The sequence below is a fragment of the Panulirus ornatus genome, chromosome 9, assembly GCF_036320965.1.
Source record: "Panulirus ornatus isolate Po-2019 chromosome 9, ASM3632096v1, whole genome shotgun sequence".
In the NCBI taxonomy this organism is placed as follows: Eukaryota; Metazoa; Arthropoda; class Malacostraca; order Decapoda; family Palinuridae; genus Panulirus; species Panulirus ornatus.
This window is the reverse complement of record NC_092232.1, coordinates 24,585,132-24,602,520: the sequence shown is the minus strand read 5'-3', so window position 1 is coordinate 24,602,520 and position 17,389 is coordinate 24,585,132. Positions and strand designations below refer to the sequence as shown.

Here is a 17,389-nt window from a genome sequence, read left to right as displayed (position 1 = left end):
TGGTGACTGAGTTTGGCAAAGTGTTTGAAAGAAGGAAGTTAAGAGTAGATGTGAATAAGAGCAAGGTTATTAGGCTCAGTAGCGATGAGGGACAAGTTATTTGGGAGGTAAATTTGAATGGAGAGAAACTGAAGGAAGTGAAGTGTTTTAGATATCTGGGAGTGGAGTTAGCAGCGGATGGAATCATGGAAGCGGAAGTGAGCCACAGGATGGGGGAGGGAGCGAAGGTTCTGGGAGCATTGAAGAATGTGTGGAAGGTGAGGACGTTATCTCGAAGAGCAAAAATGGGTATGTTTGAAGGAATAGTGGTTCCAACAATGTTATAGGGTTGCGAGGCATGTGCTATAGATAGGGTTGTGTGGAGGAGGGTGGATGTCTTGGAAATGAAATGTTTAAGGACACTATGTAGTGTGAGGTGGTTTGGCAATGAAAGGGTGAGAGAGATGTTTGGTAAGTGTTGAAGAGAGAGCAGAAGAGGGTGTGTTGAAATGGTTTGGACACATGGAAAGAATGAGTGGGGAATGATTGACATAGAGGATATATGTGTCAGAAGTGGAGAGAAAAAGGAGAAGTGGGAGACTAAATTGAAGGTGGAAGGATGGAGTGAAAAGATTTTGATTGATTGGATTCCTGAACATACAGGAAGGTGAAAGTTGTGCAAGGAATAGAGTGAATTGGAGCGATGTGGTATATAGGAGTGGATGTGCTGTCAGTGGATTGAAGCAGGGCATGTGAAGCATCTGGGGTAAACCATGGAAAGTTTTGTGGGGCCTGGATGTGGAAAGGGAGCTGTGGTGTTGGTGCATAACACATGACAGCTAGAGACCAAGTGTGAGCGAATATGGCCTTTTTTGTCTGCTCCTGGTGCTGCCTTGCTGGGGAGGGGGAATGCTATTTCGTGTATGGTGGGGTGGCAACAGGAATGGATGAAGACAGCAAGTATGGATATGTACATGTGTATTTGTCTGTATATGTATATGTATGTATACGTTGAAATGTATATGTATATGCATGTTTTTATCGAGGATGTAAGGCATGTGTACGTGTAGGCAGAGAGGAAAGTGATTGGTTCTCAGTGAATGTAGGTTTGCGGCAGGGGTGTGTGATGTCTCTTTGGTTGTTTGATTTGTTTATGGATGGGGTTGTTAGGGAGGTGAATGCAAGAGTTTTGGAAAGAGGGGCAAGTATGCAGTCTGTTGTGGATGAGAGAGCTTGGGAAGTGAGTCAGTTGTTGTTCGCTGATGATACAGCGCTGGTGGCTGATTCTTGTGAGAAGCTGCAGAAGCTGGTGACTGAGTTTGGTAAAATGAGTGAAAAAAGAAAGCTGAGAGTAAATGTGAATAAGAGTAAGGTTATTAGGTACAGTAGGGTTCAGGGTCAAGATAATTTGGAGGTAAGTTTGAATGGGGAAAAACTGGAGGAAGTGATTTGGCAGCGGATGGAACCATGAAAGTGGAAATGAATCATAGGGTGGGGAAGGGGGCGAAAATTCTGGGAGCATTGAAGAATGTGTGGAAGTCGAGAACATTATCTCGGAAAGCAAAAATGGGTATGTTTGAAGGAATAGTGGTACCAACAATGTTATATGGTTGCAAGGCATGGGCTGTGGATAGGTCATGCAGAGGAGGGTGGATGTGCTGGAAATGAGATGTTTGAGGACAATATGTGGTGTGAGATGGTTTGATCGAGTAAGTAATGAGAGGGTAAGAGAGATGTATGGTAATAAAAAGAGTGTGGTTGAGAGAGCAGAGGAGGGTGTTTTGAAATGGTTTGGTCACATGGAGAGAATGAGTGAGGAAAGATTGACCAAGAGGATATATGTGTCAGAGGTGGAGGGAATGAGGAGAAGTGGGAGACCAAATTGGGGGTGGAAAGATGGAGTGAAAAAGATTTTGAGTGATCGGGGCCTGAACATGCAGGAGGGTGAAAGTTATGCAAGGAATAGAGTGAATTGGAACGTTGTGGTATACCGGGGTCGACGTGCTGTCAGTGGATTGAACCAGGGCATGTGAAGCGTCTGGGGCAAACCATGGAAAGTTCTGTGGGGCCTGGATGTGGAAAGGGAGCTGTGGTTTCGGTGCATTATTACATGACAGCTAGAGACTGAGTGTGAACGAATGTGGCCTTTGTTGTCCTTTCTTAGTGCTACCTCGCACACATGAGGGGGGAGGGTGTTGTTATTTCATGTGTGGCGAGGTGGCGATGGGAATGAAAAAAGGCAGACAATATGAATTATGTACATGTGTATATATGTATATGTCTGTGTGTGTATATATATGTATACGTTGAGATGTATAGGTATGTATTTGCATGTATGGATGTGTTGTATATACATGTGTATGTGGGTGGGTTGCGCCATTCTTTCGTCTGTTTCCTTGTGCTACCTCGCTAACGTGGGAGACGGCGACAAAGCAAAATGAATGAATAAACAAATGTGTGTGTGTGTGGGCGTTTATCTATATACATGTGTATGTGGGTGAGTTGGGCCATTCCTCGTTTGTTTCCTTGCACTAACTCATTAACGCAGGAGACATCGGTTAAGTATGATGAATAACTATATATATATATTCTTTCTTTTCTTTTAAACTATTCACCATTTCCCGCGTTAGCGAGGTAGCGTTAAGAACAGAGGACTGGGCCTTTTTGGAATATCCTCACCTGGCCCACTCTGTTCCTGCATTAGCAAGGTAGCGCTAAGAACAGAGGACTGGGCCTGTGAGGGAGTATCCCCACCTGGCCCCATTCTCTGCTCCTTCTTTTGGAAAATTAAAAAAAAAAAAAAAAATGAGGGGAGGATTTCCAGCCCCCCGCTCCCTCCCCTTTTAGTCGCCTTTTACGACACGCAGGGAATACGTGGGAAGTATTCTTTCTCCCCTATCCCCAGGGATATATATATATTTTTTTTTTTTTGTCGCTGTCTCCCGCGTTTGCGAGGTAGCGCAAGGAAACAGACGAAAGAAATGGCCCAACCTACCCCCATACACATGTATATACATACACATCCACACACACAAATATACATACCTACACAGCTTTCCATGGTTTACCCCAGACTCTTCATATGCCCTGAATTCAATCCACTGACAGCACGTCAACCCCGGTATACCACATCGATCCAATTCACTCTATTCCTTGCCCTCCTTTCACCCTCCTGCATGTTCAGGCCCCAATCACACAAAATCGTTTTCACTCCATCTTTCCACCTCCAATTTGGTCTCCCACTTCTCCTCGTTCCCTCCACCTCCGACACATATATCCTCTTGGTCAATCTTTCCTCACTCTTTCTCTCCATGTGCCCAAACCATTTCAAAACACCCTCCTCTGCTCTCTCAACCACGCTCTTTTTATTTCCACACATCTCTCTTACCCTTACGTAAGATCAAACCACCTCACACCACACATTGTCCTCAAACATCTCATTTCCAGCACATCCACCCTCCTGCGCACAACTCTATCCATAGCTCATGCCTCGCAACCATACAACATTATTGGAACCACTATTCCTTCAAACATACCCATTTTTGCTTTCCGAGATAATGTTCTCGACTTCCACACATTCTTCAAGGCTCCCAGGATTTTCGCCCCCTCCCCCACCCTATGATCCACTTCTGCTTCCATGGTTCCATCCGCTGCCAGATCCACTCCCAGATATCTAAGACACTTTACTTCCTCCAGTTTTTCTCCATTCAAACTTACCTCCCAATTGACTTGACCCTCAACCCTGCTGTACCTAATAACCTTGCTCTTATTCACATTTACTCTTAACTTTCTTCTTTCACACTTTACCAAACTCAGTCACCAGCTTCTGCAGTTTCTCACATGAATCAGCTACCAGCCCTGTATCATCAGCGAACAACAACTGACTCACTTCCCAAGCTCTCTCATCCACAACAGACTTCATACTTGCCCCTCTTTGGGATGTATTTAGGGAATCAATGATGGATTGCACACAAGATGCTTGTGGCATGAAAAGAGTGGGAGGTGGGTTGATTAGAAAGGGTAGTGAGTGGTGGGATGAAGAAGTAAGATTATTAGTGAAAGAGAAGAGAGAGGCATTTGGACGATTTTTGCAGGGAAAAAATGCAATTGAGTGGGAGATGTATAAAAGAAAGAGACAGGAGGTCAAGAGAAAAGTGCAAGAGGTGAAAAAGAGGGCAAATGAGAGTTGGGGTGAGAGAGTATCATTAAATTTTAGAATAAAAAGATGTTCTGGAAGGAGGTAAATAAAGTGCGTAAGACAAGGGAGCAAATGGGAACTTCAATGAAGGGTGCAAATGGGGAGGTGATAACAAGTAGTGGTGATGTGAGAAGGAGATGGAGTGAGTATTTTGAAGGTTTGTTGAATGTGTTTGATGATAGAGTGGCAGATATAGGGTGTTTTGGTCGAGGTGGTGTGCAAAGTGGGAGGGTTAGGGAAAATGATTTGGTAAACAGAGAAGAGGTAGTAAAAGCTTTGCGGAAGATGAAAGCCAGCAAGGCAGCAGGTTTGGATGGTATTGCAGTGGAATTTATTAAAAAAGGGGGTGACTGTATTATTGACTGGTTGGTAAGGTTATTTAATGTATGTATGACTCATGGTGAGGTGCCTGAGGATTGGCGGAATGCGTGCATAGTGCCATTGTACAAAGGCAAAGGGGATAAGAGTGAGTGCTCAAATTACAGAGGTATAAGTTTGTTGAGTATTCCTGGTAAATTATATGGGAGGGTATTGATTGAGAGGGTGAAGGCATGTACAGAGCATCAGATTGGGGAAGAGCAGTGTGGTTTCAGAAGTGGTAGAGGATGTGTGGATCAGGTGTTTGCTTTGAAGAATGTATGTGAGAAATACTTAGAAAAGCAAATGGATTTGTATGTAGCATTTATGGATCTGGAGAAGGCATATGATAGAGTGGATAGAGATGCTCTGTGGAAGGTATTAAGAATATATGGTGTGGGAGGCAAGTTGTTAGAAGCAGTGAAAAGTTTTTATCGAGGATGTAAGGCATGTGTACGTGTAGGAAGAGAGGAAAGTGATTGGTTGTCAGTGAATGTAGGTTTGCGGCAGGGGTGTGTGATGTCTCCATGGTTGTTTAATTTGTTTATGGATGGGGTTGTTAGGGAGGTGAATGCAAGAGTTATATATATATATATATATATATATATATATATATATATATATATATATATATATATATGTATATATATTTTTTTTATTTTGCTTTGTCACTGTCTCTCGCGTTAGCGAGGTAGCGCAAGGAAACAGACGAAAGAATGGCCCAACCCACCCATATACACATGTATATACATACACGTCCACACACGCAAATATACATACCTATACATCTCAATGTACACATATATATACACACACTGACATATACATATATACACATGTACATAATTCATACTGTCTGCCTTTATTTATTTTATCCCTGGGGATAGGGGAGAAAGAATACTTCCCACACATTCCTCACGTGTCGTAGAAGGCGACTAAAGGGGACAGGAGCGGGGGGCCAGAAACCCTCCCCTCCTTGTATTTTAACTTTCTAAAAGGGGAAACAGAATATATATATATATATGGTATACCGGGGTCGACATGCTGTCATTGGATTGAACCAGGGCATGTGAAGCGTCTCGGGTAAACCAGGGAAAGTTCTGTGGGGCCTGGATGTGGAAAGAGCGCTGTGGTTTCGGTGCATTATACATGACAACTAGAGACTAAGTGTGAATGAATGTGACCTTTGTTGTCTTTTCCTAGTGCTACCTTGCGCACATGCGGGGGTAGGGGGTTGTCATTTCATGTGTGGCAGGGTGGCGATGGGAATGAATAAGGGCAGATAGTATGAATTATGTACATGTGTATATATGTATATGTCTGTGTGTGTATAAATATGTATACGTTAAGATGTATAGGTATGTATAAGTGCATGTTTAGACGTGTATGTATATACATGTGTACGTGGGTGGGTTAGGCCATTCTTTCGTCTGTTTCCTTGCGCCAACACAGGGGACAGTGACACAGTATAATAAAAATAATAATTTATTATTATTATTTTGCTTTGTCGCAGGAGGTCAAGAGAAAGGTTCAAGAGGTGAAAAAGAGGGCATATGATAGTTTGCGTGAGAGAGCATCATTAAATTCTTGGGAGAATAAAATGATGTTTTGTAAGGAGGTAAATAAAGTGCGTAAGACAAGGGAACAAATGGGAACTTCAGTGAAGGGGGCTAATGGGGAGATGATAACAAGTAGTGGTAATGTATGAAGGAGATGGAGTAAGTATTTTGAAGGTTTGTTCAGAGGGTTAGGGAGAATGATTTGGTAAACAGAGAAGAGGTAGTAAAAGCTTTGCAGAAGATGAAAGCCAGCAAGGTAGCGGGTTTGGATGGTATTGCAGTGGAATTTATTAAAAAAGGGGGTGACTGTATTGTTGACTGGTTCATAAGGTTATTTAATGTATGTATGACTCATGGTGAGGTGCCTGATGATTGGAGGAATGCTTACATAGTGCCAATGTACAAAGGCAAAGGGGATAAAAATGAGTGCTCAAATTACTGAGGTATAAGTTTGTTGAGTATTCCTGGGAAATTATGTGGGAGAGTATTGATTGAGAGGGTGAAGGCATGTACAGAGCATCAGATTGGGGAAGAGCAGTGTGGTTTCAGAAGTGGTAGAGGATGTGTGGATTAGGTGTTTGCTTTGAGGAATGTTTGCGAGAAATACTTAGAAAAGCAAATGGATTTGTATGTAGCATGTATGGATCTGGAGAAGGCATATGATAGAGTTGATAGAGATGCTCTGTGGAAGGTATTAAGAATATATGGTGTGGTAGGCAAGTTGTTAGAAGCAGTGAAAAGTTTTTATCGAGGATGTAAGGCTTGTGTACGTGAAGGAAGAGAGGAAAGTGATTGGTTCTCAGTGAATGTAGGTTTGCGGCAAGGGTGTGTGATGTCACCATGGTTGTTTAATTTGTTTATGGATGGGGTTGTTAGTGAAGTAAATGCAAGAGTTTTGGAGAGAGGGGCAAGTATGCAGTCTGTTGTGGATGAAAGGGTGTGGGAAGTGAGTCAGTTGTTGTTCGCCAATGATACAGCGCTGGTGGCTGATTCATGTGAGAAACTGCAGAAGCTGGTGACTGTGTTTGGTAAAGTGTGTGAAAGAAGAAAGCTGAGAGTAAATGTGAATAAGAGCAAGGTTATTAGGTACACTAGGGTTGAGGGACTAGTCAATTGGGAGGTAAGTTTGATTGGAGAAAAACTGGAGGAAGTGAAGTGTTTTAGATATCTGGGAGTGGATTTGGCAGCAGATGGAACCATGGAAGCAGAAGTGAGTCACAGGGTGGGGGAGGGGTGCGAAAGTTTTGGGAGCGTTGAAAAATGTGTTGAAGGCGAGAGCATTATCTCGGAAAGCAAAAATGGGTATGTTTGAAGGAATAGTGGTTCCAACAATGTTATATGGTTGCGAGGCGTGGGCTAAAGATAGATTAGTGTGGAAGAGGGTGGATGTGTTGGAAATGGGATGTTTGAGGACAATATGTGGTGTGAGGTGGTTTGATCGAGTAAGTAATGAAAGGGTAAGAGAGATGTGTGGAAATAAAAAGAGTGTGGTTGAAAGAGCAGAAGAGGGTGTTTTGAAGTGGTTTGGTCACATGGAGAGAATGAGTGATGAAAGATTGAGAAAGAGGATATATGTGTCAGAGGTGGGGGGAACGAAAAGTGGGAGACCAAATTGGAGGTGGAAAAATGGAGTGAAAAAGATTTTGAGTGACCAGGGCATGAACATGCAGGTGGGTGAAAGGCATACAAGGAATAGAGTGAATTGGAATGATGTGGTATACTGGGTTCGACGTGCTGCCAATGGATTGAACCAGGGCATGTGAAGTGTCTGGGGTAAACCATGGAAAGATTTGTGGGGCCTGGATGTGGAAAGGGAGCTGTGGTTTCAGTGCATTAAACATGACAGCTAGAGACTGAGTGTGAACGAATGTGGCCTTTGTTATTCTTCTCTTGGCACTAACTCGCACGCATGAGGGGGGGAGGGGGATTGTCATTTCTTGTGTGGCAGGGTGGCGACCTGAATGAGTGAAGGCAGCAAGTATGAATTATGTGCATGTGTATGTATGTATATGTCTGTGTATGTATATATATGTATACATTGAAATGTATAGGTATGTATATGTGCGTGTGTGGACGTGTATGTATATGTGTATATGGGTGGGTTGGGCCATTCTTTCGTCTGTTTCCTTGCGCTACCTCACTAACGCGAGAGACAGCGACAAAGTATAATAAATATATAGATAGATATATATATAAATTTGTTGTACAATTATTGATTCCTTGCTGCAAATGAAACAGTATCTCAGGGGAAGGAGGATGTAGTCAAAGATGATATATTGTATCCTTGTCCATTGATTGGTCTTCTCTTTCACAGATAACAGTTGTATGACCAGTGTCATTTCCCATTACAACATCTACCTTTATGTTTCACTATCAGACTTTGTACTGCCTTAATTACCATGTTACTACATAGCAAAAATAGCTGTCAGCACTGTTTATAGACATTTCTCTATGTTTACCTTATCTTTTGATCTTGATTTTTTATTATAAAGGTTCTTTCACTGTGATACAAAAGACCACATTTTCTCATTAGAGGAGTGTATGTATGTCTCATATTGTTTTGAAATCACATCAAACATATTATTTTCTATTGTTGACAGGCTGGCTGCCAGTTGCATGGTCGACCATTTGGCTACCAATCAACACCACAACTGGACATAGATTCCTTCTTACTGTACGTTTCCAGTTTACATTTACAGGCCAAAATATTATGGATTCCAGTTCGAACATATTTTCTTGTGTCCATTTTAGTCTTAGCATTTATGTCTCTTATAGTTTTGAGCTATTTGTATTTGTAGATGAGATTTTGTTTTCGTGTACAGAAATTATAAGAAATTTATTTTTTAATCGTAGTTGTTGATAGGGAGTACCAATTAAAGTTGGGTTTGCCCTGTTATTCAATAAAATATTTTGTTTCTATATCAGAATGTACAGAACCTAGAATAAATCACAATGTTAGAAGATCACTTGATGATGTTTCAGCACCACTGCTGGATTATCTAATAGGCCAACAAAGTTGTTTGTGGCCTACAAAAAATTCTACGTTGACTTAAAGACAAGAAAGGGAAATTTCTAAATCAAACTTTAATTTGCTCTGATTGAATTGATTTGAAGAATGTTTTTTTCTTGAGAGTACATGTACAAATGGTGTAAGTCATATAAGAGTGCTCTTTTATTTGAGAATGAATGTGAGTGGATGTGGCCTTCCTTCGTATGTTTCCTGGCCCTACTTCCCTGTCACAGGGGGTGGTGATGCTGTTTCCTGTAGGGCGGGGTGGAGCCGGAAATGGATAAAAGCAAACAACTATATCAATATGTACATGTGTGTGTGTGTGTATATGTATGTATGTATGTTGCAATAGGTCACAGTGGTGCATTTATTTATATTTATATATTATACTTAACCACCGTCTCCTGCGTTAGCAAGGTAGCGCAAGGACACAGACGAGGAATGGCAATACCCATCCACATACATGTGTATATGCATAAATGCCCACACACACACATATACATACATATACATTTCCACGTATTTATTTTTTATTTATATATTTATTTATTTATTTTGTTTTGTCGCTGTCTCCCGCGTTAGCGAGGTAGCGCAAGGAAACAGACGAAAGAATGGCCCAACCCGCCCACATACACATGTATATACATACTCGTCCACACATGCAAATATACATACCTATACATCTCAATGTACACATATATATACACACACAGACATATACATATATACACATGTACATAATTCATACTGTCTGCCTTTATTTGTTCCCATCGCCACCACGCCACACATGGAATAACAACCCCCTCCCCCCTCATGTGTGCGAGGTAGCGCTAGGAAAGACACCAAAGGCCCCATTCATTCACACTCAGTCTCTAGCTGTCATGTAATAATGCACCGAAACCACAGCTCCCTTTCCACATCCAGGCCCCACACACTTTCCATGGTTTACCCCAGACGCTTCACATGCCCTGGTTCAATCTATTGACAGCACGTCGACCCCAGTATACCACATCGTTCCAATTCACTCTATTCCTTGCACGCCTTTCACCCTCCTGCATGTTCAGGCCCCGATCACTCAAAATCTTTTCACTCCATCTTTCCACCTCCAATTTGGTCTCCCACTTCTCCTCGTTCCCTCCACCTCTGCCACATATATCCTCTTGGTCAATCTTTCCCCACTCATTCTCTCCATGTGACCAAACCATTTCAAAACACCCTCTTCTGCTCTCTCAACCACACTCTTTTTATTTCCACACATCTCTCTCACCCTTACATTACTTACTCGATCAAACCACCTCACACCACATATTGTCCTCAAACATCTCATTTCCAGCACATCCACCCTCCTGCCCACAACTCTATCCATATCCCACGCCCCGCAACCATACAACATTGTTGGAACCACTATTCCTTCAAACATACCCATTTTTGCTTTCCGAGATAATGTTCTCGACTTCCAAACATTCTTCAAGGCTCCCAGAATTTTCGCCCCCTCCCCCACCCTATGATTCACTTCCACTTCCATGGTTCCATCCACTGCCAGATTCACTCCCAGATATCTAAAACACTTTACTTCCTCCAGTTTCTCTCCATTCAAACTTACCTCCCAATTGGCTTGACCCTCAACCCTACTGTACCTAATAACCTTGCTCTTATTCACATTTACTCTCAGCTTTCTTCTTTCACACACTTTACCAAACTCAGTCACCAGCTTCTGCAGTTTCTTACATGAATCAGCCACCAGTGCTGTATCATCAGCGAACAACAACTGACTCACTTCCCAAGCTCTCTCATCCACAACAGACTGCGTACTTGCCCCTCTTTCCAAAACTCTTGCATTCACCTCCCTAACAACCCCATCCATAAACAAATTAAACAACCATGGAGACATCACACACCCCTGCAGCAAACCTACATTCACTGAGAACCAATCACTTTCCTCTCTCCCTACACGTACACATGCCTTACATCCTCGATAAAAACTTTTCACTGCTTCTAACAACTTGCCTCCCACACCATATATTCTTAAAAGCTTCCACAGAGCATCTCTATCAACTCTATCATATGCTTTCTCCAGATCCATAAATGCTACATACAAATCCATTTGTTTTTCTAAGTATTTCTCACATACATTCTTCAAAGCAAAGACCTGATCCACACATCCTCTACCACTTCTGAAACCACACTGCTCTTCCCCAATCTTATGCTCTGTACATGCCTTCACCCTCTCAATCAATACCCTCCCATATAATATACTAGGAATACTCAACAAACTTATACCTCTGTAATTTGAGCACTCACTCTTATCCCCTTTGCCTTTGTACAATGGCACTATGCAAGCATTCCGCCAATCCTCAGGCACCTCACCATGATTCATACATACATTAAATAACCTTACCAACCAGTCAACAATACAGTCACCCCCTTTTTTAATAAATTCCACTGCAATACCATCCAAACCTGCTGCTTTGCTGGCTTTCATCTTCCGTAAAGCTTTTACTACCTCTTCTCTATTTACCAAATCATTTTCCGTAACCCTCTCACTTTGCACACCACCTCGACGAAAACACCCTATATCTGCCACTCTATCATCAAGCACATTCAACAAACCTTCAAAATACTCACTCCATCTCCTTCTCACATCACCACTACTTGTTATCACCTCCCCATTTGCGCCCTTCACTGAAGTTCTCATTTGCTCCCTTGTCTTATGCACTTTATTTACCTCCTTCCAGAACATCTTTTTATTCTCCCTAAAATTTAATGATACTCTCTCACCCCAACTCTCATTTGCCCTCTTTTTCACCTCTTGCACCTTTCTCTTGACCTCCTGCCTCTTTCTTTTATACCTCTCCCACTCATTTGCGTTTTTTCCCTGCAAAAATCGTTCAAATGCCTCTCTCTTCTCTTTCACTAATAATCTTACTTCTTCATCCCACCACTCACTACCTTTTCTAATCAACCCACCTCCCACGAATCTCATGCCAAAAGCATCTTTTGCGCAAGCCATCACTGCTTCCCTAAATACATCCCATTCCTCCCCCACTCCCCTTACCTCCTTTGTTCTCACCTTTTTCCATTCTGTACTCAGTCTCTCCTGGTACTTCCTCACACAAGTCTCCTTCCCAAGCTCACTTACTCTCACCACTCTCTTCACCCCAACATTCTCTCTTCTTTTCTGAAAACCCCCACAAATCTTCACCTTCGCCTCCACAAGATAATGATCAGACATCCCTCCGGTTGCACCTCTCAGCACATTAACATCCAAAAGTCTCTCTTTCATGCATCTATCAATTAACACGTAATCCAATAACGCTCTCTGGCCATCTCTCCTACTCACATACGTATACTTATGTATATCTCGCTTTTTAAACCAGGTATTCCCAATCACCAGTCCTTTCTCAGTACTTAAATCTACAAGCTCTTCACCATTTCCATTTACAACACTAAACACTCCATGTATACCAATTATTCCCACGTATATATATATATATATTTTTCTTTCTTTTCTTTCAAACTATTCGCCATTTCCCGCATTAGCGAGGTAGCGTTAAGAACAGGACTGGGCCTTGAGGGAATACCCTCACCTGGCCCAATTCTCTGTTCCTTCTTTTGGAAAATTAAAAAAAAAAAAACGAGAGGGGAGGATTTCCAGCCCCCTGCTCCCTCCCCTTTTAGTCGCCTTCTACGACACGCAGGGAATACGTGGGAAGTATTCTTTCTCCCCTATCCCCAGGGATAATATATATATATATATTTTTTTTTTCTTTTATACTTTGTCGCTGTCTCCCGCGTTTGCGAGGTAGCGCAAGGAAACAGACGAAAGAAATGGCCCAACCCCCCCCCATACACATGTATATACATACGTCCACACATGCAAATATACATACCTACACAGCTTTCCATGGTTTACCCCACACTCTTCACATGCCTTGATTCAATCCACTGACAGCACGTCAACCCCGGTATACCACATCGCTCCAATTCACTCTATTCCTTGCCCTCCTTTCACCCTCCTGCATGTTCAGGCCCCGATCACACAAAATCTTTTTTCACTCCATCTTTCCACCTCCAATTTGGTCTCCCTCTTCTCCTTTCTCCCTCCACCTCCGACACATATATCCTCTTGGTCAATCTTTTCTCACTCATCCTCTCCATGTGCCCAAACCACTTCAAAACACCCTCTTCTGCTCTCTCAACCACGCTCTTTTTATTTCCACACATCTCTCTTACCCTTACGTTACTCACTCGATCAAACCACCTCACACCACACATTGTCCTCAAACATCTCATTTCCAGCACATCCATCCTCCTGCGCACAACTCTATCCTTAGCCCACGCCTCGCAACCATACAACATTGTTGGAACCACTATTCCTTCAAACATACCCATTTTTGCTTTCCGAGATAATGTTCTCGACTTCCACACATTCTTCAAGGCTCCCAGAATTTTCGCCCCCTCCCCCACCCTATGATCCACTTCCGCTTCCATATATATATATATATATATATATATATATATATATATATATATATGTGTGTGTGTGTGTGTGTGTGTGTATTTAAGGAAGCAGTGATGGCTTGTGCAAAAGATGCATGTGGCATGAGAAGTGTGGGAGGTGGGCAGATTAGAAAGGGTAGTGAGTGGTGGAATGAAGTAAGATTTTTAGTCAAAGAGAAGAGAGACACATTAGGACGATTTTTGCAGGGAAATAATGGAAATGACTGGGAGATGTATAAAAGAAAGAGGCAGGAGGTCAAGAGAAAGGTGCAAGAGGTGAAAAAGAGGGCAAATGAAAGTTGGGGTGAGAGAGTATCATTAATCTTTAGGGAGAATAAAAAGATGTTTTGGAAGGAGGTAAATAAAGTGCGTAAGACAAGGGAACAAATGGGAACATCAGGGAAGGAAGCTAATGAGGAGGTGATAACAAGTAGTGGTGATGTGAGAAGGAGATGGAGTAAGTATTTTGAAGGTTTGTAGAATGTGTTTGATGATAGAGTGGCAGATATAGGGTGTTTTCGTCGAGGTGGTGTGCAAAGTGAGAGGGTTAGGGAGAATGATTTGGTTAACAGAGAAGAGGTAGTAAAAGCTTTGCGGAAGATGAAAGGTGGCAAGGTAGCGGGTTTGGATGGTATTGCAGTGGAATTTATTAAAAAAAGGGAGTGACTGTATTGTTGCTGAATGGTAAGGTTATTTAATGTATGTATGACTCATGGTAAAGTGCCTGAGTATTGGCGGATTGCCTGCATAGTGCCATTGTACAAAGGCAAAGGAGATAAAAGTGAGTGCTCAAATTACAGAGGTATAAGTTTGTTGAGTATTCCTGGGAAATTATATGGGAGGGTATTGATTGGGAGGGTGAGGGCATGTACAAAGCATCAGATTGGGGAAGAGCAGTGTGGTTTCAGAAGTGGTAGAGGATGTGTGGATCAGGTGTCTGCTTTGAAGAATGTATGTGAGAAATACTTAGAAAAGCAAATGGATCTGTATGTAGCATTTATGGATCAGGAGAAGGCATAAGATAGATTTAATGGAGATGCTCTGTAGAAGGTATTAAGAATATATGGTGTGGTAGGCAAGTTGTTAGAAGCAGTGAAAAGTTTTTATCGAGGATGTAGAGATGTGTATGAGTAGGAAGAGAGGAAAGTGATTGGTTCTCAGTGAATGTTGGTTTGCTGCAGGGGTGCGTGATGTCTCCATGGTTGTTTAATTTGTTTGTAGATGGGTTGTTAGGGAGGTGAATGCAAGAGTTTTGGAAAGAGGGGCAAGTATGCAGTCTGTTGTGGATGAGAGAGCTTGGAAAGTGAGTCAGTTGTTGTTCGCTGATGATACAGTGCTGGTGGCTGATTCGGGTGAGAAACTGCAGAAGCTTGTGACACTTTGGTAAAGTGTGTGAAAGAAGAATGCTGAGAGTAAATGTGAATAAGAGCGAGGTTTTAGGTACCATAGGGTTGAGGGACAAGTCAATTGGGAGTTAAGTTTGAATGGAGAAAAACTGGAGGAAATGAAGTGTTTTAGATATCTGGGAGTGGATTTGGCAGCGGATGGAACCATGGAAGCAGAAGTGAATCATAGGGTGGGGGAGGGGGCGAAAGTTCTGGGAGCGTTGAAGAATGTGTGGAAGTTGAGAACGTTATCTTGTAAAGCAAAAATGGGTATGTTTCAAGGAATAGTGGTTCCAACAATGTTATATGGTTGCGAGGCATAGGCTATGGATAGAGTTGTGCGGAGGAGGGTGGATGTGCTGGAAATGAGATGTTTGAGGACGATATGGTTTGATCGAATAAGTAATGAAAGGGTAAGAGAGATGTGTGGTAATAAAAAGAGTGTGGTTGAAAGAGCAGAAGAGGGTGTTTTGAAATGGTTTGGTCACATGGAGAAAATGAGTGAGGAAAGATTGACAAAGAGGATATATGTGTCAGAGGTGGAGGGAATGAGAAGTGGGAGACCAAATTGGAGGTGGAAAAATGGAGTGAAAAAGATTTTGAGTGATCGGGGCCTGAACATGCAGGAGGGTGAAAGGCATGCAAGGAGTAGAGTGAATTGGAACGATGTGGTATACTAGGGTCAATGTTCTGTCAATGGATTGAACCAGGGTATGTGAAGCATCTGGGGTAAACCATGGAAAGTTCTGTGTGGCCTGGATGTGGAAAGGGAGCTGTGGTTTCTGTGCATTATACATGACAGTTAGAGACTAAGTGTGAACGAATGTGGCCACTGCTGTCTTTTCCTAGCGCTACCTCGCACACATGCGGGGGACGGGATTGCTATTTCATGTGTGGCGAAGTGGCGATGGGAATAAATAAAGGCAGAAAGTATGAATTATGTACATGTGTATATATGTATATGTCTGTGTGTGTATATATATGTGTACATTGAGATGTATAGGTATGTATATTTGCGTATGTGGACGTGTATGTATATACATGTGTATGTGGGTGGGTTGGGCCATTCTTTCATCTGTTTCCTTGCGCTACCTCGCTAACGCGGGAGACAGCGACAAAGCAAAATAAATAAATAAAATATATATATATGTATGTATGTATATGCACATGTGTGTGTTTATGTACATGTATTTGTGTATGTGTGTATATAGTATGAGTGGATGGGTGTCTCTTCATCACTTTCCTGACGCCACCTCACTTACGTAGGAAGCAGGTGTTGTTAAATACAGTTGACAGATAGCAGATAAAGTGAATTTGAATGAAAGAATCTTGCAGCTCTTGTTGCTTGTAAAATCACAGAGTACCTTTTCAAAATTGATCATCGTGAAAGCTCATTCTCAGTTGAGAATAGTGCAAATGAAGATGCCATAGCACCATGGTCCACCACAGTTTATTCTTTATACATATCTGCTTTTAAAAACAGTACTCTCCTTCACAACCTGTTCCAAAGGTGGTGAGGCACGTTCTAAAAGCAATGTTGATATTTAGGAAACTTTTAACAGCCGGTCCGCTGTTTGCTCACTGATTGTTTCTGCCATGGATATATTGTCTCAGTACTTTTGTAAGAACCATAGAAATTCACCTGTGAATGCATATTCAAGATGTTGGATGGGTTTCTTTTAGTATCCTTGCTGTAGAGACCACTTCATCACTGGACATGGATCTGTTCGGATAAAATTGAACCTTTCATTTAGTGTGGCATGTGCTGTTTGCTCATTTCAACAGTATATTTATCTGTGATAGGATAGATTGACATAATGCAGAATTTGTTACTGGCACTCAAATCTAAGACAGTATTACCCATGCCATCCTAATAAAAAAAAATTGAGTACTCAGTTGTTTGCATTGTGAAGTGTCCTTGTAGTCAGATGGTATTGCTAAAGTGTGCTAAAAGACCATCATACAGATTTAGGACGGCATACATCTCAATGCCAGCCTCCAGTAGAACATTATTAACATTAGTCTTTTGAGTATGCCATTCCAAATGATACACATCAACATTGTCTCAAACCAAACCAATCGGGCTTCTTAGTCACTGACTTTGCATCTTGGACAGCTGCTGGTGGTTGTCAGTTGCTTTCAACTAATTCAATTAAATGAATGTTGGAATAGTTAACATAAAGGGCTCTGCTCTGACAGCATCATTCTTTGCTGACCATAATGTTTTCAATACACTTTGTACAGCTTATGAATTTCTCTTCATATTCTCTAACAACCTGGATCATCTTTAGGGTGCACTTAAGAATAACATATGTCATGACTGCAAAATAGCAAAAAAGCTTACTTCTGCAGGACAACTCTACACAGCATCTGATCCAACTAATTTCAGACTGTGGACATC

The 17,389-nt window shown here is 41.9% G+C and overlaps 1 protein-coding gene across 6 annotated transcripts in view; it reads left to right on the top strand.

The window, feature by feature from the left end:
* The window catches only part of GrlHz (Gustatory receptor-like Holozoa), a 252,373-nt gene extending 235,494 nt beyond the window's left edge, over positions 1 to 16,879 (top strand). For all 6 annotated transcript variants that reach the window (XM_071664869.1, XM_071664868.1, XM_071664867.1 and 3 more), the window contains one exon: positions 8,694 to 16,879. In XM_071664869.1, coding sequence (XP_071520970.1) covers positions 8,694 to 8,891 — 198 coding nt within the window. In that variant the 3' untranslated portion in view covers positions 8,892 to 16,879. The remainder of the gene's footprint in view (positions 1 to 8,693) is intronic.
* The last annotated feature ends 510 nt before the right edge of the window (positions 16,880 to 17,389 follow it).